The following is a 22,150-nucleotide window of genomic DNA, read 5'->3' on the forward strand; positions in this document are numbered from 1 at the left end:
AGACGTGTTGTAGCAGGGTAAACACAGCTGCAGCTTTACTGGTATACCATTTAACAAGCATTGACAATACTGTTGACTACTGTTGATGCATGCTAACTGGTCCACCTACATCAAACATATCCAGTCTGATTATCTACAGCTGTGTTTTTAGACTTTTACAGTATATTAGAATGGTCCATTCATGTATTCACTCATAAAATTTATCTTACTTTTCAAAACTGTCATTTGTTTATTTGTTAAAATTATTTTCTGATTTTAGTTTTTGCCTCCAATGTCCACAGCTTCTTCTGCTGGCAACTGGCACGGCCACATGGGTGTTGGCATGCCAGAGTATGACATACCTGTTCATGCGCCACAGTCCTACTCCTACAACAACGCACAATACGGTCACACCACCCATAACAGGTGAGAAGAAAAACAAAACACAACAACTTGGCCCTAATTCATGTCTTTATCCAATTAGCTACTCCTTGATCCTCCTTATCCCCGGAGCTAAGTGCTACTGTTTAATTACCTGAAAAGGATGGCTGCAGAAAATATAAGCTATTCCTTGTCTGTGTTATCCCCTCCACATGGCTATAATGTGAATGTATATTGTATGTGTAAGCCAATGTCAACATTCTTTGCTGCAACATCTTCCTGAAGTCTTGGAATGGATGCGTCTCGGGTCAAGTCTATTCTCCAACTACTTAGCATGGCTACCTAAGTTCCTGGGTAGGGATTATAGGATCTGGGCAGCAATGCTCAGTTCCTCCATAGAGCTTAAGACTGGTTCTCCTCTCATCGATCCATAACTGTCCACTGGGCCCTGCTCTTTTATAGATATGGCACCGTCGCCCAACTTTTTAAGGGCTCCTGGTGCAGCCCCAATGGCCAGAGGCGCTGTGCCCTTTTCCCCGCTAGCTCCTCCTCCTCTGCTTCATCCTCCACCTCCTCCCTCCTCTCCTCTTCCCTCCCCTCCTCTTCCTCCTCCCCTGGCCGTCGAGCCAGGCGGGTGGTCTCCAGTCCTGGGCAGCCCCACGCCTCCAGAGGGCACAGGCTCACTAAGGTGTCCTATGCTAAGGGTAGCCCACCATAGTAAGTAATCAGCAGTAGCCAGAGCCTATGAGGTCTGAGCTTTTTTTCCAGTGTGTCCGCAGTGACCTCATAGGCTGCTTGTTGGATGTTTTAGCCGTGAGCTCTGGATTTTGCTCTGTTTGCCTGTTTGTTCCTCGTGTATGATCAGACGACTGCATGGCTTGTACAACCGTTAGCCATCATGGCTGCCCTGTCCTCATTCAACTGCCATGTTATCATCCAGTGGTCACATTTCTCCTAAGGCTTGATTCATACTTAGTCGCAAGACAGTGTCATATGATGAAAATAACTGAAAAAGCTGTCATCACCCAGCACATAATGTCTTTGTATCTATACTTGTTGCCTAATTAAATAATATATATAATTACATTTACAGAGGAGATATTTACAGAGGAGAATACTAGTTAGTTATGTTATTTGATGTATGTTGCTTACTTATATTCCATAGATATAGATGTATGCAGTGTGGTTGTCCACAAACTCCACATACAGTATGCCATGATTGTTATTTAGACAGCTGATAGGTTTGATGTCAACTTGCTATACTAGTTATTTTGTAGCACTTAAAGGACCACTTCACCACTTTTCAACCTATCTTCATATAATAAGTCCTCACTAATAATCATGAAAAAATGGCGCAATTTTTTCCTACTCTGTCTGTGTCTCATATTAGGGCTGTGGGAAGTTCAGAAACCGTCTTCCAGTGACATCATCGATTGGGAATACACGCTAATAAAAACTGCAGGCTTTCTAGTCCTGAAAAGTTGCAATGTGAAAATGGAAGCCATCGTTCTCACGATAATGAAAATCTAAAAAAAATTGTAAAAAAATCTTGTTTAAAAAATAATCTGCCTAATGATGATGTCACTGGAAGACGGTTTCTAAACTGCCCACAGCCCTCCTATGAGACACAGACTGAGTAGAAAATAATCGTGCCATTTTATCATGATTATTAGTGAGGACCTATTATATGAAGATAGGTTGAAAAGTGGTGAAGTGGTCCTTTAATTATGTTCTTAGAAGTCACCCTGTTGTTGTGACTAAGAGTCACCCAACTTTGTAGTTTTTCTTTTGATTGATTGAATACTTTATTAGTCAAAAATGTAAACACCGCGGAGGTACAGTAAATCACTTGGGCTAAAAGGATAACACAAAAAGGTCCTGGGGATATTCTGATTATTATTATTATTATTAACACATTAATACATGTCATCAACAAATACAAATAGTTATATTTACAGAGGAGAAAAGGGGAAAACGGAAAAAAAACTAAATCAGTGGCAGTGTATGACCCCTTTATGTCAAGAGGATTTAAAATGTATCTCTACTTGTAGTTTACAGATGCTTGTTCAGGCTAGTTTTGAAAGAAGCATCGTTTAATGGATGATGTACGTCAGGGCATTCCTTACATTATGGTGGCAGAGTAGTAGAATGGTCACTTTAGATAAGAACGTCTGCTAAAGGCCAAAATTGTAAATTGTCGATGCATGTCACAGCCAACACTTTTTTTCAGTTGGAATTTGTAAATGTAATTTCTGATGTACGATGCGGTCGTGCGACAGAGCATAAATTAAGCCTTTACAGTGTGCATTCACCACTCAGACTTGTCTTGTGTCCTCTGCTGTCTTGCCCCTCTCCCTTGCCCTCCTTAGAAGTGCCCCTCCCATGTGCTGCCATTCACCCATGACCCATGACCCTCTCATGCACAGATGTCCCCCCGAGTTTGAGTGGCGGAGCGGTGGTGATAGGATGGGGGGGCCTGTGGGACATAGGCCCTATGCTACTGACCAGGATAATTAACCCCCTCCTCCCCCCATAATCAAAGGCACAGCATAAAAGAAAAAGGGTGAGAGACAAAACCACTGAACTCCCCCACGTGGATGTGATGGTGATGGTGATGCATTCTTTTGTATGTGGCAGGGACTTCAAACAAACAAAACAAACAAAAACTACACAAATATTCATTTCTCCCGGTGTCCACTGGTGGTGGGAGGACATTTCTGTGTCAGGGAGAAAATGTGACCCCTGAAGGTTTTGATGTTTGAATTAATTGCTGTGTGATTTGTGAGTGTGTGTGTGTGTGTGTGTGTGTGTGTGTCTGTGTGCATTTGCTCTGATTGGAGGGTTTAAGAATATGTTTGATCCTGGGTTTGATCTGTTGTCTGAAAGATTAACCGCTCCTCAGCATTTTTTCATTCTGAATATGACTAACAAAACCCTGCCTAAAATACCTGAAGCAGCAAAGTTGATGGTTTTTTTCCTTCCTTTTTGTGAGAAATACATTAAGGTTAAAATAATACTGTTTTTTCAACCCAGGATTAAATAATTCTAAAGGTCTTTGCATATCAAGTCTGAATTTTCCATGTGTTTTTCCACATCTGTTGTCCAAGGACATTGAGCAACCAAACCTCCTTACAAGCATATTGACTGAAACAGAGAAAACTGTCACGTCTCAACTATTGATTTTATGACGTGCAAAACATTCGGACAAATAAAATTTACTTGGTTTGTAAAGACCTTAAGGACTCCCATTCAATTATATTCCTTTGCTTGCATTGAATCATCAGCTCACGTTCACTGGTCTAACATGTACATGTTTATTACAGATCCTCTATTGACGTGAACCAAATGGACTCGCACTTAAGCAGCCAAACCAACAGCGACTTTGACCCAGAGGAACAGATTTGTTGGCATGAGAGCGCTAAGCCAGGAACAATAGTTTAGTTGTCGATCAGCCATCCATGTGGTTTTTACACTTTTAACATTTAACATGTGGACAACGTGCCTTAGACTGCACTTACCTGTTTTTCTGGAAAAGGATCCAAAGAATCAAGGAAGAACTGTACAACTGAGGACTTAAGCCCATAAAGGGAAACCAAGTTTTTATATTTTAGTTCTCTTACTGTACATGCAGATGCCAAACTGGGATCATTGGGTGCACTCTGAATTAACACCCACCACCACCCCACAGGGCATTGGCGTGTTCTAGATTGCGCCATTGCGAGTTTGTGTGGTGATGGCATTTGTGTTGCGTGCACTGTGCTTGCACGTGAGAGAAGCTGCCGTGCTCTGTGTGCAACTGCCAAAGGGAACGGGGACCACGCACGCCTGCATTTATCCCTGCCATCTTCTATTTGGTGCTCCTCAACACACACTGGCTTCACAAGACCAAGGACTCTAGGACCGTACCTAAAGTCAGGATACTGAGGCACGATAAACAAAGTATGACTCATCCTCAACCTGCTTATACTCGTGTGTGAACACTGTAACAATGAAGGACCTGTTGAGAACAGATGGGACGCTATTTAAAAAAAGAAAATGAAGGACTGAACTCCTTTGAGTGGAAAGATGGCTACCTGCTGAGACAAACGGTCATGGTATTGTTTGGAACTACTGCACTGCTTTTTCTATTCTTATGCGTTTGTCATTCAAGTAATTTGCGACATATTCAACCTTAACACAGTCACATTAATTCAAATGCAGCTCACTGCCAATTGCCAAACTCTACTTTCTAAGTTTCTAACACACCACTCAAGTATATAACCCAACAGTTTTATTTTAATACTCGAAAGCCTCATCTCATTGGTCATTACAGTAAATTACAGCTTTTATTTGACAAGCATCCCATGCTGGTATCCATGGACCGGTGCTCTCAATTTCTCCCAAGAGAATGAAGCTATTTGTACATGTTGATATTGTAAATAGATTGGTCTTTTTGGAGCCTTTTTAATGTATGTTTTTAAAAAAGAAGCATGTAATATATAGCAAACAATCAATTTTTGTTAAGCTGGTTCTTAGTAATTTGTATAATTGCATTTGTTTGAATTAAAAACGATCTAAACATTTTGAGCCAGTTTGATTTGCATTTCATGTGTATTTTATTATTGCAAATTCACAGAAAGGAAATATTTGAGAGGGAAATACAGAATGAGGAAGAGGCTGATTAGGCTGAAGAAAAGAATCTCATCCCAGCATGAGCTTTAAACCAACCCCATTTAACTAGGTCATTAATTGAATGCCCCATCAGCCAATTCAATTAGTAGAATGGCGAGGAAAGTACAATGTTTTTCTCGACTTAAAGGTTTTCAAGAATGGTTAATTAACCTGAAGTCCCCTTTACATGTAATGGCTGGAAGCGGGGGGGAAAAAACAACTTTTATCTTGTCTTGCCCTATAATCTACACTTATAATCTACACTTTGCATTGTGTGTAAGTAGTTGATGTTGGTTGTATTGAACAGAGAAGGATTAACGTCTGCTGGGGTGTTTCAACATTGGGCCTTATCTTAATGTACACACTTTAAAGTAAAGCTATTTTATTTAGTCTACTCTTCTAACTCTGCAATGCTGTTTTAGGAACACCTTCTGCAGCCAAAACAAATAAGTGTTCTGTGGCATTTTGCTGCCCTTTCCCACCAGTGTTGTCAGGCTGGTTCTCTGTCTACTTAAGCCATAAAGCTACCAAACCAGTCCTTAAAACCTGACACACCCACTCTGACCAAATAACCTCTTTCTGCCCTCCCTGTGAATGACAAGCTAGCATTTATGGCACTCAATCCTCTCAATAGGTGTCCATGTAAGCAAGCCTGTTGTACACATCTATTGGGCTTGCACTCCTCCATAGATGACCCTGGGACCTTTGACCCCACTCCCACCACTTCGCTTCCTTCCCCAGATGACACACATTTTTCACCAGCCATGAGGGTTTCCTACATTGTGTCCTGCAGCAGTAAACCGTAAACGGCAGGCTGCCCTACATTTGAACAGTTAATAAGGGTGTTATGGCTCATTTATAACTTGTAGTATTGCAGTGTCACTCACCGACAAGACTTTGATGCGTCACCCTTCTCAGTCGGTCCATATCTAATCTTGGGGACTGCTGAATCGATTGTCATGAAATTTTGCACGCACACTCTCAGGAGAAGAACCTCCACCCCTCATTTAACGATTTCCTTTCACAGCTTCCTTGTATCCTGACTGCTGCACACCATGACTGACACATACCTGGAGAGGCAACACCAGCCTGGCCTAGTTCCAGCCCTAGTTTTTTTTAGTTATTGGCCGTAAACAGCTGTACAAATGAAATATGAATTAGGCTTCATGTTTCTTCAAATTGCTATCCGTAACTTTCATGTCCTACCCTGGATTGAAACCTGGGTCCCTTCCCTTGCACGTGCCAAATCTTTTACTTTTACTTATTTCCAATACCTCTGGTCCTACTTGATATAAATGTTAGTAGAAGGGCAGGGAGACCACCTCCAACCACTGCAGTTTTTAATATTACCATACTCTAACATACAGATTGGTTGTAGTTATGGATTGCAGCTCTCTAACTTGAATGAACCCCAGGGAGGTCGTGCTGTTGGAGAGTCTGCAGCTCATTGAGGTTAGACTGGGTGTAAGGAGAGTAAGGGACGGTGTTTAAGATCCAGCTGTCTTTCTGTCTCTGCTTCTCTGCTGGACGCCAGCTGCACACAGACATCAGGGGGAGGTTTGTTCCAGCTGACACACGACTACATAAACAATGGTGTCTATGTGCAAACCCCCTCCCCCCCCCACACACACACACACACACAGTACAGACCAAATTCAAACCCCAAATGTTGAGAGCAGATTATGTAATCAAACCCACACACAATTACGACTCCTGTCTAGCTCAATGCAGGTCAGATCTTGTTAGTGGGCCCGATATCAGCTGCATGCAATTTTATCTATAGGAGCTAATGCTTCTGATTATTTGTCAGGTTATGTGCACTTCCGCATTTTTATTATGCATAACCTTCCCCCAAGTAATGAAAGTGCAATATAGGCGTATTCACAACTGGTCAAATTGCTCCCACAGAGACCTGCAATACACTGCAGAGGTCATTGCGGGTCATGAGTAACCACTTCAAACCTGGTGTCCTTTTTTTTGGCATGACATTATATACAGTAGGTGAAGTTTTCAAAGAGTGTATAACATTATCTAAAACATACATATGTTTTTGAGAGAAGTGTCGACATGATCACAAAAAAGCATATGCATATATAAAAAACAACAAAACAAACATTGGAGCCAAAGAAAATAAATGAGTCTTAATTAAAATAAAATAGAATAAATATAAATAAATAAAATAAAGTTACATGGTCAGCTATGGCTATGGCCCCTGCAACCAGACCTGAATCGGAATGACAGATTGTTTGAGTGATGAAGGTAGTTAACCAGCTTAGCTACGCCAAAGCCACTCTCGGGCAGGCCAAGCGTGCCGTCTGCACGATGGATCACACACAGGCAGCTCGCCTGAGGCTGTGCCTGAGCGAGCAGCAGAACTTGTATGTTGTATTACGCTAGATTACTCTCCAATTCATGCCGACACGTTATTGAGACAATGGAAACAGGATACAGATGTTATTCAAAAGACATAACACATATTGTGGCGAGAAGAGCAGTGTTCTTACTGAACAGCATATGCAAAAAAAGAACATGGTTTTGTGTTCATTGTACAGTACTATGGAATAGCTGTGGTATTAACATCACATACTATCTGGTGGTGGACTAGTGAAGTTTGCTCTGTCAATTTTGTACTTGCAGTTAATGTACTGAAGTACATGCTTTGGAAAATACTTAAGTATCAAATGTGCAAATTGCGAAGTACATTTTCATTGTAATATCAATGCATTGCTGTTTTTAAATAATAGTGATCTACAAAATGCATCTCTCAAAAGGCATCACATTGTGACTAGTGTTGTCACGATCGGAAATCGGGGCCGATCACCTCATTTTCAAATGATCGGATTGGGAGCCAAAAAACGTGATCGGGACATCCCTATTATCAATGATATCCATATCGTGATATTAGACTGGATATTGTGTGTGATTTCAGATATTCTACTATTGTGATATGGCATAAACATATATATATATATATATAAAATATAAATATCGGATCGGGAAAAATCGGTATTGACAGATGCTCAAAATCAAACGATCGGAATCGGATCGGGAGCAAAAAACATTATTGGGACATCCCTAATTGCGACCCATTGTGAGCTTGTAGATCGGCTATTTCACTATTATTTTAAATAAGGCTTAAACGGTTCATCATAAAATACTCACAAAATAAATCTACTTAAGTGCAGTACTGAAATATCGTCCGCCACTGCATAATTATACTCTCGCAAAACAGCACAAGAAGATAAGTCTTGTTTTTGAACATGGTGCAGTAAAGAAATCCGTCCTTGCCAGGATCCCACATCTGTTCAGGAGAATGCACCACAGGCACATGACTGTTGGCTGCGCTGCACCCCAGCAGACGCACACATGTTTTGTGAGGATCCTGCCAACAACACAACAGCTGCAGAGAGAGAGGGAGGAAGAACAAGGGCATACACTGTACCCCTCACAGACTTCACTCTGCAGCACAGAGAGAAAAGCCCTGCAACTCCACACCAGTGTCAATGAGAGAGCACTTACGCCTGAATATGTCAAGGTCATCAGGTGATGATCTCGCTTTCTCTCTCATGCATACAGCATAAATATAGGCTTCATTCCAAAACAATATACTGTACTTCCGATTTCTGGGGGGGGGGCGTATTTCCACTGGGAATTCAATTAATCCCCATTTTAAAAGGCTACCATTTAAGAATCTGTTTAAAATAATAAAGTTCCAGCATCACTCACTTGTATATACAATAATGGAACATCTTTCAAGAAGACAGGAATGTTTTCCCCCTCTCCAATCTGCTACCACCTAGATGTGAATAACAGCATCAATAGAATACTCCAGATGCACTCCGTTTATGTGCAATTTCAAATGGATTCCAATATGAAAGGCAAAAAGCTGACAGTGGCTAAACTCAGGTACGGCCCGGGGGAGTGCCTGCAGATGAACCCAGTCTATCATCATGCTCTCCACACACTAATCTAATGCAGTGGTTCCCATAAAAATGACAAACATTTTTCTAAAGAATTTCAGAAAATGGCAGATATACAAGCTCAGAGTGCACAGTGAGCTTGTAGATCAGCTATTTTCACTATTTTTGGAACAGGGCTTAAGTGATTAATTCATAATTATTTTAAGTTTGGGTCTGGTCCAGGGGTTTTCAACTGAGTATGAACCAGGGACCACCACCCTGACTGAGAATCAACCTGGGGACCACCACCCTGACTGAGAATCAACCTGGGGACCACCACCCTGACTGAGAATCAACCTGGGGACCACCACCCTGACTGAGAATCAACCTGGGGACCACCACCCTGACTGAGAATCAACCTGGGGACCACCATCCTGACTAAGAATCAACCTGGGGACCACCACCCTGACTGAGAATCAACCTGGGGACAACCATCCTGACTGAGAATCAACCTGGGGACGACCACCCTGACTGAGAATCAACCTGGGGACCATTGTTGTGTTGGGAGGGGGGATATGGTCGTGGTGTGGGGGAAAAAAATTAACCTTCCATATTAAACTCATGTTGCTGTTCATTGTAACTTATTGCGATTAATTATGGGCACATTTCCTTATAAACAGGCAATCCGGTACAGTTTCCCTTGAGATTCTAACTCACTTTTCTGTGGAAGTTCTTGACATCCGTCTTCCCAGTAACTGACAAGATCGATGCGTCATCATTTGTCACCAGATTATTTACTGCATTGTTTCTCAACTTGTGGTCAATACAATAAATTCAAATACGAATCTTCACTTTCCTACATTACGGTAGGGACCACATGCAACACCTTCACGGACCACCAGTGGTCCACGGACCACCTGTTGAAAACCCATGGTCTGGTCCATAGCGTTAGGAGGGCGACCAGAGCTAGGTCCTGGGGTGATCTAATGCAGCCTACTGATTAGCATTGGGACAAAGTGGAGAGGAGAGTAAAGTTAGTCAATCCATCACCCAGGGGGGTGGGAGCACTGTCAAGATAAAAAAACACTCAGGTGCAGGATGAATACTGATAGACACAGGTTAAGACCTCATGCCCCTTTGAAGTCTTCATTCATAGACACTGCAAGACCTCACATGCCTTTGAAGTCTTAATTTAAACATTTGCACAAGGACCATTTGATCTGACCCAGAACGTAGTAGGCTATAAATCATAAATCTATGTCAAACTCAGATCGACACAATATGCTCATTTTGTGTGGTTCCTTTTATTTGCATTTGGGTTCCTATCTATACCCATTCATGTAGTTAACAGTTACATTTTATGGGGGAACATTATCCAAATGGGTAGACTTGAAAAACAGGCCAGTCCCTGGAGTATCTTGGCAGTGCTGTGTGTTGAGTGTGCACTTTTCATCTTTGTTGCAAACAGCATGGTTCTGATTGGTTTCATAACTTCAGTGTACTGGCAACACTGAAAGCAATTTCTGAGACTGATTGCATACAGACTAAACACTTTTGCATGACAATTGCATGCGTTTCCATTGAAACATTTTTTTCAGCACAGTTACCCTTTTAAAAAAAGAAAGAGAGACCCTATTTTCACATTACATTAGTGTGCATGAATAAAATAAAAACAAAAAGAAATGAAAGCCCAAAGCTGCTTAGCTGGACGGACGTTATATTCAATTAAATTATATTAAATGAAGTGACCCGAATCCCTTGAGTCAACTGCACTTCATATTTTTAATACAAACGAAGCAGAGGGTACACCAAATAAATGTTTTCAGTAGTTTAAGTCACTTCTGTGAATGGTTTCCTTGCCGCATATAGGAACAGTGAAACTGCACAGCAAAGATGAGAGGCAGTATTGAGGTGCCCTCATCACTGCTGTTCTTGAGAGAAGTGCCCCAACAAGTTCTGGGTGGAGTGCCAAACATCCTGAGGGAATGTGAAAGTCCTTTGCACAACAATGCTTGCTGTCAGCTGCTCCTCGCCAAACACACACATGAACACACTTGCATGTATAATATGGTTTCATATTAAACGGGTTGAGATGAAACTACAATCATTTATGGACACAATTCAAGTTAATTAAGTTTTTTCCTAAAAAACCAAATAAAACCAAATGACCTATGGCAAAACAGGATTGGGTACGTGCATGTGTTTGTTATGCTTAGTTCATATTTGGTTGTGTGCCGCAACAACCAAAATAAGAAACCAAGTATAAATCCAGCTTTCTGATTCACAATCCTCCCTTAAGTTTTGCCTCCAGTAAATTCTGGATTTTTTGGAAGTTCTCTTCCTGCTGTCCCAGGGCTTCCAGCAAAATGCCCATCGGTGACCTCTTCAGTCCCGCCCCCTCTATCTTGTTCTCCAGTTTATTCTTCATGTTACGGAGGCGAAATGAAGAATGAGCCAATATCACTGAAATGCATAATAGATGAGGAAGCATATGTTAACTGTTGTTTGGCATATTTTTCTGGCAATCTAGTTAAGGTACAAGAGTACCTGTACAGTGTACATGTAAATGTATTGTGTAAAGCTTTGAAACTAAACTAGAACATCATTATCATAAAGATGACATTCAAATTGCAATGTAACAGTTTGAAGTTACCGGTATCTTATAACATTCACCCCCACAATTAAATTTAAAAAAAATGATGTCATTTTTCCTCAATGTTCCCCTCATTTTTTTGGTTGTCTTTTCTTTTCTTGTTTTTACTTGTATTCTTCCGGTGGCACAAATGTCAACTTTTAGTATTTCAATGTAACTTACTAGCCAGGGGGAAAGTGATTCCCGACATGAAGACCATAACACCTCCTAGCAGAGACATCAACATATAGCTGGCTATCATCACTGCAAAGACAAATGCCAAGGGGTTCTCCCTCTTAAAGCTCTTGATCATGGCTTTATTCTCGCCGGCCCACACCGAACCCAGGAAGACCGCTGACACCACGGCCACCCCATGAACATCCCCAAAGGGTTCAGGAACCTGCAGGGCAACAGGATGACACAAGGCAGGGCTTAATGCTTCTTTAGAGTAGACAGAATCGTTTTACCCTGTGGTCACTAGCATCCCCTAGTGGTTAAAAGTTTGTTTGCGCTAAAACACAACTGCAATCAGAATCTATTATGAACCAATGAGTCACTGTCTGTCTAGGATGATATCATATAATTCATTCCACATGTGAAAACTAACATCCTGTACAGTAAGTCTATTTTTTTTCATATATATTATATATATTTATCCCAGATATACTGTTTTGCCTGTGTTGACTGACATTGGGAGAAAGTATCAATGGAAAGTGATACAGTGGCAGCAGGCACTCCGCAATGGGCTGCAAATGTATGAAACCACCCTGGCTCAACACCATGAAGCTAAGAGGACAAAGAGAAAGCAAAAACAACTGGTCACCAGTCGCACCACCACACCATCAACAACTCTGGGACCAGCCCACACGCGTGTCATCTGCGGCAGAATCTGCCTCTCACGTGCTGGTCTTCTCAGCCACATCAGAAGCTGCATCAAGACCTAACTCCCAGGGGCACGGTGGCACAGTTGGTAGTGCTGTCGCCTCACAGCTAGAAGGTCCTGGGTTCGATTCCCGCTCGGGGCGCTGTGGGTGCTGGCGGCGTGTTTCCTCTCGCCGTCATCAGTGCCCATACCCGAAGGCGGGGTTGGCGAAAGGGCCTTTCTGTGTGGAGTTTGCATGTTCTCCCCGTGTCCCCTAGGGTAGGTAACCTCACAAAAACATGCAGTAATCCTGGTCTCTAAACTGCCTCCCCCTGGCCAGCCGGGACGCCTGATGGAGGGGAAAGGAACTGGTTGGAATAACGTGCTCCTTCCACGCGCTACGTCCAACCAGGGAAACTCCCCCCTGTCAGGTGTAAAGGAGCAACTTGGACACTCAAGCATGAAGGAAGCATGAGTTAAGTCCGTTGCTCTCCCTAGGTTGGCGGAGGGTGTGTAGAGCCCAGGATCACATCACAGGATGATTGACACAGGGGTGAAAAATGGGTTACAAAATTGTGGGACAAAAAATATAAATTAAAAAAAAAGAAAAAAGACCTAACTCCCAGGCACAAGATATCTATGGTCTTCCGAGACTGCGATGCCGATGACATATTGCTGTATGTGGATATATTATGAAATTGTGTGTGTGTGTGTGGGGGGGGGGGTCCTTTCGAATTCCAGATGTAGAGCTCTGAATCTCGTGTGTGTGTGTGTGCGTGCGTGCACAGTGTGTGTGTGTGTGTGTGTGTGTGTGTGTGTGTGTGTGTGTGTGTGTGTGTGTGTGTGTGTGTGCGCGTGCACAGTGTTTATTACTGAACAAACCTGAGCCTGCTTTTTGACTACTGTTAAAGTCTAACACCACTGTTAGAAATGCTCTCACCTCATCTTGATGATTACCATAGTTACCTGCCAAGTTGGCACTACAACCTTAAGATTACCGACTCTTCATCACATGGAACTCCATATATGGAACGGATCAGCACCGACATGATCGGTTGAATCTCCATAATAGAGCTGGCACATTTAATTTACGTCTGACATCACAATCATCAAACTGGATCTCCATACATCACTCGGACAGCAGGATAACCTGAATAGTATCAAGGAGAAAAGCTCCTCTAGTCTACAGATGTGAACCAACGCAATCAGGTATCTCTAACAATCTCAAATCCCCAGAATCTATCTCAGGACACAGACCTCTTCAAGACTCTACTTTCAAGACCTTTGACATTCAGAAGAGGATCAGAATCAAGGACATCTCAACCACTACGAGCCAATGTATCCGGCCTTGCAACCCACCTTTGCTAGCATCCTTTAGACCATCTTTCCAATTACACGTGCTAAACGTCCCGGTTTAAGTTCTAATCAGACACCACCGAGGTGAGGCCTAACCTAACCTTTGGACAACAGTCCTTTCCGTTTAGTAGTATTTTTCAACCACATTTGACTCACTATTGACTTATTGAGCATTGGATCCTTGAAATATTCTTCTGTCCTTTCTCCTTAGTCATGGAACAGTGAACAGCTGTAATCTCAGCACAATAGTGGTTCTCAACATTTGAATACCATAAAAACCTGTTTAACCCTAATATAGGCTATATTATATCAGCTATGTGAAAATTGCAGATCTACAGCACGTTGTAACGCGCTGGGAGTTTGTAGATCTGCTATTTCCAAAAACATTTTAATTACACAAATCAATTACTACTATGGGTTCTCTAGCACAAAATATTTTCAAGAAGAATAATTAATTATATATAATATTATTATATATTCATTATTTGGCTTGATATGAAAAAGTGTATTAACAGCTGACTGGAGACAGAGATTATGAAGCCTTTCATACCAACACTGTCATCACAGAATGGCACTATTATTAGAACTCTATATCATGTTTTCCAAAGGGTCTAGCACTCTAGCAAAAAACAGAATTGCCAACTAATCCAGAATCCAGATACAAATGACAAACAAACATATTGGCCAGACACCTTTCCCCCACTATACCCTCATTGGCCTATGCAGTTATTAGCAAATATACCACTATTGGCATCTTCGATGTTTTGCTAAATATCTCGGTATTCAGCTGGGGGACCTCCCAAGCCCTGGAGCATCGGTGGTTCCACGTCGGTTCAGAACGTTCCGTTTCACAGTTTAATTATGTCACAGCTTCTGAGCTTCATGGCGAGCCTTTAAAAAGCCAAACTACCTTATAAAAAAGCATTATAAAAGTAAAAACACGAATAACTTGTACCTACTACCTACATTAATAATAGACTAAGGCATATCATGATTCATGACAACAAAATAAAAATGTTGAACAAGATCAAATACCATGACACACATGTCACGCAGTGAGACGAATGATCATCAACACAGCCTATTAAGCAAACAAGCGCATAGGCTAATGCGCATGTAGCACAATTTGTCACACTTACCCAACTATAAGGAAAACAGCGATGGCCATTAATAAATAGTTAGTTTGATAGTAAAGCAAGTTGTTGACAACTCTGTTGTTCCATTTCGTCAAGTCTTTCATATCAGGCTTGGCAAATCTATCCGCAGCAGGGAGAAAATCGTCCCATGTCCTGAGAGGTGCGAGTTCCAGTTCTTTGGCCATTTGTCTTCGGTGACTATTATTACTATTATTTATAGTAATACTGTTGTTACTGCTGTATTATTACTAACTTACTGACTGACAGCAGCCAGCAGCAACAACGCGAAAACGGAAGAGCAGAGCAGCCTGCAGATACAACACTCTCGCGATAACAGGAGTGGTGAATCCCTTTGACTCCGTCCTACAATGTATTGGGAACAACAATTAAAAAAGAAAAATCGTGTTATTTTCCAAACAATATTTCCAATAGAATGTTCAGAATAACCTTTATATATCATTATCGTGACTATTTTTTATTTTAACGCAAACGACTATGACGTCCCGTCGTCCAGCCTTCTTATGACGAAACGTTGTCCCACTGGTCAGCGAGCACCACACGTGATGAAAACACTTCCTGCACTGACTCCATGCATGTTGTTGGCGGATCGCAGAAGGATGTCATGGAGTGATTGTTGCTTTTTCATAGCGTAAACTCTTCACGTTCTGCCACAGGTTAGTTAGCCTCTACCACTACAGTTGTTATTAGAAGAGTGAGTTGAAACGATGTGTTTTGCAAACGAGGGACGCTCACCTTATTGGCCGGGGCGAGGGTCAGCAATATAATGTGACAGGTGACAGCCATGGTCCATGACCATGATGGCTGTTGAGGCGTCAGGCGAGGACAGCTAACTACAGAACGCACGCATTTAAATTACCGTACTGTATTTTAATTCCTTCCCGCAGATGTGGAGCAGATTATTGAAACCTCTGGTAAATAGCAGACCAAGCTCAGTTTGGCGTTGCAGAAGTCTCTTTACCATGCAGCTGAAAACCAGTCAGTTTCAGTCCTTGTTCACAGAGGGTCTGACTGGCATAGCAGGTGAGCTTTTCAGTGCGTTGCACAACAAAATTGCACAGTGGTTAAATAGCTGTTACGTGTCTTAAAGTGCGATATCATGTTCTTGTGATCTTTGTAGAACTGTTTGAGAAGCACCAGTATGAGCTGAGGATAGCAGGGGGTGCTGTACGGGATCTCCTGTTTGCGAAGCGTCCAGAGGATGTGGACTTTGCCACCACAGCCACCCCAGAGCAGATGAAGACCATGTTCCAGACTGCAGGGATCAGGCTGATCAACAACAGGGGAGAGGAGCATGGGACCATTACGGCCAGAGTAAAGCCCTCATTTATGCTCTATAGTCGCACAATGGTGGTTTTGCATGCCGAAATCAGCAGCCACAGACCTACAAGGTCACAACGTGTTGCTTCCATGCCGCGTTGTGAGCTTGAAGGTTGGCTGTTCTCGGTGTGAGACTTGGTATGAATCGAGTTTAAGATTGCCAACGGTCTGTTGAACATGTTATTGTTTACTGTAGCAGAGTGGCCCTGAGCCTCTGCCTGAAGACCAAAAGCCAAATATCTTTAACCCATTCTGACCTGAGATCAGATTCATACGAGGTTTCCGCCGGACACACACTGGTCTGACTAACCCATTCTGACCTGAGATCAGATTCTAAAAATGTCAGTCGCTCTTCGATTTTTCAAAAATAGCAGACCTACAAGCTCGTATCGCGCCACTCGGTGGCGCGATATGAGCTTGTAGATCTGCTATTTTTCAATAGCTAAAGCATGACGTGATGCTGACACCAAAATGGGTTCCCGTATAGAATGGGTTAATGACATTAAATATCCTTTCTAGCTACACAATGAGAACTTTGAAGTGACCACGTTGCGAGTGGACGTTACGACAGATGGAAGACATGCCGAGGTAGAATTCACCACTGACTGGGAGAAAGATGCTGAGCGGAGAGATCTCACCATCAACTCAATGTTCTTAGGTATACCAGTAATGTGCAATCTAAAAATGGCCACTGACAAACAAGACTTATTACTGTTTTCTTCAGTCAGTGACAGTGCGAAATGCACCATGTTTTGTCGTATTTTGTCTTACAGGGTTAGATGGAACCTTATATGATTATTTCAATGGATATGAAGACCTACAGAAACGTAAAGTTCGGTTTGTTGGCAGCGCTGAAAAAAGGATCCAAGAGGACTACTTGAGAATTCTGCGTTATTTCAGGTGGACTGACATCTTTTTACTAGTCCAAGAGATACATTCTCTTTTAAATGAGCCTCATTAAGAATTTAAAGTGGAACTACAATTCATGTGCTCAAGAGCATTTACTCCTCTTAGATTGGATTTGGACATTAGTGTTTCATTTGGGAAGGCAAGTCTTAGTCACTTTATTCTTTTTTTTTAATATATTCAATTTAAATTATTTAATTGAAAGTGATTCAACCATAATCTTCTTTGATCATAGTTCAGCAAACAAGGGAAAAACTAAGTTCAAAACTAGTTGTATTATTAGGTTAAACTGATACTTTAGGTATGGGTTTGGTTAGCTCTGGTCCATAGCTCTAATGCGTTGCATTTAGAGCTATGTTACCCTCGTTTTTGCTACTCACCAAAACAAAGGAGGGTTGTGTCATTAGAAAGCCTACTTTCCTTAGTGGAAGCACTCTGAGGCCCCCACCACACGTATACCTTTTGGCCAGAAAGGGATTTATTTTCACCGGAGGAAAATATTCTCTATGAGGCAATTCTCTGGGCAATATCGGTAGAAGGCACAGCCCCTTTTGGCCAAAAAGTACCGTTTATACGTGTGGTGGGGGGGCTCAGAGTGCTTCCACTAAGGAAAGTAGGCTTTCTAATGACACAACCCTTCTTTGTTTTGGTGAGTAGCAATAACGTTATTTTTATTTACTCTAAAGACGAGGCTGGTCTGCATTCATGCGAGCGGTGGAAGGTGAGAGTAACATAGCTCTAAATGCAACGCATTAGAGCTATGGACCAGAACTAGGGTTTGGTGTGGTTAGCCAATGAGATTATATGAACTCAAAATCCTGGAATGCAGAAAAATTATCGTTGTTCTCCCATCCTCATCTTGTTTGTCCGGCATGCCTTTCAATGTTTTTTTTTTCTCTTACTGTTTTGTTTATTCAAGATTCAGGGTATACAGTAACTCAAACAAAATGACAATATATGTGACACACCCATACGGAACATATCAAAGAAATAACATGTACATATATAACTGTTGTGAGCACCATACACAAAATATTGTGGCAGCATCAAATAAAATAAAATAAATAAATAAAAAGTTGCATAGTCCTATGCTAACATGGAAGCGACACTGATATAAACCACATAACCTGAACCAAGGCCTTTCAATGATTTTACCCTAGGTTCTATGGCAGAGTGGCCTTGGAGCCAGGTGACCATGATCCTGAGACCATGGAGGCCATCAGGGAGAATGCCCGTGGCCTGGCAGGGATAGCAGGAGAGCGTATTTGGGTAGAACTCAAGAAAATGATGGTTGGGAGCCACGCAGCTCATCTTGTGGAGCTCATGTATGATCTGGGATTGGCCCAGTACATTGGTGAGTGACTAAATGGATGTGAGTGTTTCTGGTAGTGTGATGGTTTGGCTTTGTGGTACAAAGTTTGTTTTACTGTAGGTATTTTGTCAAATCTTTAATTAGGCAATAGGCGCGATACTTTGTATTCTTAAGTACAAATGTAACAGATGGGACCACAATTATGGGCTAGCACTCTTCAAATAACTACACCAGCTCAATCAAAAAAAATGTTTTGTACATTTAAAATTTTCTGAGCCATTTATCACAAGTTGCTTTGTAGACATTTTCCCCTCTACTCTGTTCATTAAATATGTCCTCACTCAGGTTTACCAGTAGATGGTGCTGTTGAAGAGATGAAACGAGTGTGGCAGCATGCCAAGGACCACTCTCCTAAACCCATGACACTCCTGGCTGCTCTTTTCCGCTGCCCAGAGGAGGCAGAGAGGATGGACATGCGACTGAAGGTGTCCAAGGAAGAGAAAACTCTGGCTCTCTTCCTCATAAAACACAGACGAGAGCTTCAAAAAAGTCAGGATTACCCAGACAGCCTCAAGCCCTTCACTGACTTCATCATAGATGTAAGTTTGAGCATTCCCACTCAACCGGCACACTATAGTAAATAATCAGTGTTGTATGTGGTGTAACTAACAAATGAGAGGAGAGATTTATAGTTCAGGGTTTCTCAAAGTGGGTGCCGTGATGCAAGTCCAGGGGTGTTGCAGATTAGAATACTGTGATTAATATTTGGAATTTATCAATGTATTACTCTTCATGTGACCACCGCGCTCTGACTGTAGGTGCGCTACCCGTTCAAAACATATCAAAAATAATGGTAGTGGGACGCACACACCATGAGTCTTGGTGTGTGCGACATGAAACGATTATGAAATCTTGCTATCTCTCTAATTTTCCCTAAAATATTTGCGATTCAACAAAAAGTGCACTGGCGATTATGTAATAATTGACACAGGCCTACCCACATCAACACGATGTCAGTAAGTGTTGGACGACAGGGGTTTAGTATCTCCATATTTGGTTGATCGGTTGTCTGGTTGTGGTGAGTACTGAACTGACTACTCTGACAATGGGTACAATAGGTGACGAGCGGGGCGCCTGCTGGCCAAGTGGTCCAGGTGGGCATCATATAAGCTTTGGCCTGACAGCGGGTCGCGTGTTCGAGTCCTGTTCATGACGACCTTTGCTGCATGTCTCTCCCAGAAAAGCCAAAAACAAATCTTAAAAACAAAATCAAATAGGTGACGAGCATTCCCAAGTTGCATCGTACTAGCCAGGCTAGCATCGTACCAGAGTAGACAGGTGCCCGTTTATATACCCATTGATTGTTCAATTAAATTATTTTTATTGTATCATATAAATGGTGCATTTATATGGCGCCTTTATCCAAGGCACTTTACATATATTGTGCATTACATTCACCCATTCACACACACACATACACATACACTGATGACAGAGGAAACCATGCAAGGCACCAACCTGCACATTGGGAGCAATTAGGGGTCCAGAGTCTTGCTCAAGGACACTTCGACACTAACTCTGGGGGAGCCCGGGTTTGAACTGGCAACCTTGTGGTTCCCATCCGGCCACACTACCCCTGAGCCACAATAATCTTTTGTAATCCTTTGTAATTGTGTACATGAGAGAACATTAAACGATAAAGTAGGTAGATACAGAGGCCTCCAACATTATAATTAAAGGCACATTCAATGATAACGTTGTCATGAGGGGATGTCATTATAGATGCAGCTGTGCATAATTGATAAAATGAGCAACACAAGCTCAGATTATTCCAGGAGGAGAGAGACGGGGGAGAGAAAGGGAGGGAGACAGAATAGGAGAAAAGTATTTATTTTAATTTATTTCTTTGCGTGTTGAACTGCCTCTGCCCACCCCGCGATAATTGCTGAATCATATTCATAACCCGGTCCTGCTCGCCCTACAACGGGTCGGCCCGCACATCACTAACGAGTAGCAAGTACTCTGACAACAGGTACAATGTGTATTGCATGATCCAGTGGGGAATGCATTCCCAACTTGCATCATTCCTGTCTTCCCGACATACAGTGTTCCCAACTTCCGTCGTCCTCTAGTTATCAGGTCTAGGTATATATTCTAATCTAAATAATCTTTGACTGCAGTAGTTCTGATGCTCCATCCGACAGCTGAACAGAAGGAATTAAATTTCCACCATGTTTTCTTTTAACAGAGTCGGGAATTGGACTCCCAGAGTAAAGTGTGCGAGCTGCTCAAGTATCAAGGGGAGGCCAAGCTGCTGTCGGAGCTCTGCAGATGGGCTGTCCCACGCTTCCCTGTTAGCGGCCATGATCTGAGGAAGATGGGCATCACTTCAGGCAAAGAGATCGGCAGCACCCTGATGGAGCTCCGTGACGTTTGGAAGACCAGTCACTACCAGATGGAGAAAGAAGAGCTCCTAAATCACGTCCAGAGCTGAACACTTCAAAACAATTTGTGCTGCAGAAGCTTTTTCTTTTTCTGCTATAGCTAACAGACTGAAACAGTTGCTTCGTGTCATGGAGTTAATGTTCAGAAGTCCCCTGATGATGTCTCTTCCATGACAGCAACCTCCAACAGTTACCGATAGGCCTACCGTTGAAAACCGAATTCAAGCTATATCCCTATGAGAGTTTGTTGAGTTTTTTTAAACTAAATTAACCGTGGGTAATCTCTGTTACCTAACGCAAATTTCATGAGTTATTTACACAATCATACTGTGTTGTTGGTACTATCATATGGTGCCACCATATGAGGAAACATTTGGAATGGACAGAAAGAACTGAACATCTGTGCTGTTTTGCTGCCTGCAATAAAGGCCTGTGAGGATATCACTAAAACTGAATTTATATACTGTAGATTTCAGTATTGCTACCATCACTGCTGGTCTGGGAAAACAAAGCTGTATTGCATTATTTCGGTTATAGAAAGACTATTTGGCTTATAATTTAGATTTGTTTTTGGAATGTTATGATTTGTAGCAAAAGTAAAAAATACTTTTTGAGATGTTATGTTCAAAAGTAAAGCTTAATTACTTGAGGCTATACATATTAGTTTTGTTATGTCTTCTCCATGCACTACATTTGTATATGATACAAGTATACTTTTAACTGCTGTACACTGCCTGTCTGACAAACAGAGATTGCTCCTCCTCGTGCAGCTCAAGAGGTTATAAAGCCCACATGATCACACCTTAATCTCTAGTCTACTGCATGCAGGGTCCCAATCATGTTGTAAAGGAAGGTTGACGTTCATGTAGAATTCAACATGTTTCTTCAAATAAATACCTTTTGAGTCTGGATGATATATATTCTTCTGTTCTATTCACCTTCACTTGCTTCAAATTGTGGGGTTTTGTTTATCCTTACAATACATCCTTCTAACTCACATATTTTTTAATGTGTGAAACTATGACTTGGCTCAGTGTAAATATTAATGATACTATGGAGTCTGGGTTATCTGATACGCCGCGAGATGAGCGCTTGGCTCAATTGGAAATGGCTCTTTTGTCTTTCATATTCATATGTGCAGGAATTCTAAACTTTGGACTGTTACTGGTGCTGTGGAGGCGGCGGAGAAGTTAGATAAGAAGAATAAGAAGAACTTGAAGAACTTTGTATCCTTTAGGAATTAGGATACAAAGTT

The 22,150-nt window shown here is 41.9% G+C and overlaps 3 protein-coding genes across 10 annotated transcripts in view; 2 read left to right on the top strand and 1 right to left on the bottom strand.

Annotated features, from left to right (window-relative positions):
- The window catches only part of frmd4ba (FERM domain containing 4Ba), a 53,010-nt gene extending 48,084 nt beyond the window's left edge, over positions 1–4,926 (top strand). For 2 of the 8 annotated variants that reach the window (XR_014569602.1, XR_014569604.1), the window contains exons 22-24: positions 282–405; positions 823–1,633; positions 2,075–2,862. Coding sequence is in view for 5 of the 8 variants with exons in the window: in XM_083770712.1 (XP_083626838.1) it covers positions 282–405; positions 823–1,077; position 3,684 (380 nt within the window). In the remaining 3 variants the exon portion in view is untranslated. Of the gene's footprint in view, positions 1–281; positions 406–822; positions 1,634–2,074 lie in introns of all 8 variants that reach the window. The other 6 variants (XR_014569603.1, XM_083770714.1, XM_083770712.1 and 3 more) reach the window with 6 other exon arrangements.
- Positions 4,927–10,193: 5,267 nt separating this feature from the next.
- On the bottom strand, positions 10,194–15,174 carry arl6ip5a (ADP-ribosylation factor-like 6 interacting protein 5a). The gene is given in 4 exon segments (XM_083770788.1): positions 10,194–11,372; positions 11,725–11,910; positions 11,913–11,941; positions 14,899–15,174. Coding segments are annotated over 4 exon segments (579 nt in total). The 5' UTR covers positions 15,081–15,174; the 3' UTR covers positions 10,194–11,190.
- Positions 15,175–15,475: 301 nt separating this feature from the next.
- Positions 15,476–21,793, top strand: trnt1 (tRNA nucleotidyl transferase, CCA-adding, 1). The gene is made up of 8 exons (XM_083770767.1): positions 15,476–15,569; positions 15,801–15,936; positions 16,034–16,227; positions 16,753–16,891; positions 17,007–17,133; positions 18,300–18,493; positions 18,797–19,050; positions 20,700–21,793. Exons 2-8 carry the CDS (start codon positions 15,801–15,803, stop codon positions 20,943–20,945), a joined length of 1,290 nt encoding a protein of 429 aa, XP_083626893.1. The 5' UTR covers positions 15,476–15,569; the 3' UTR covers positions 20,946–21,793.
- Positions 21,794–22,150: the final 357 nt, after the last annotated feature.

Source organism: Protomyctophum parallelum, assembly GCF_964188405.1.
Source record: "Protomyctophum parallelum genome assembly, chromosome: 8".
NCBI classification, from domain to species: Eukaryota; Metazoa; Chordata; class Actinopteri; order Myctophiformes; family Myctophidae; genus Protomyctophum; species Protomyctophum parallelum.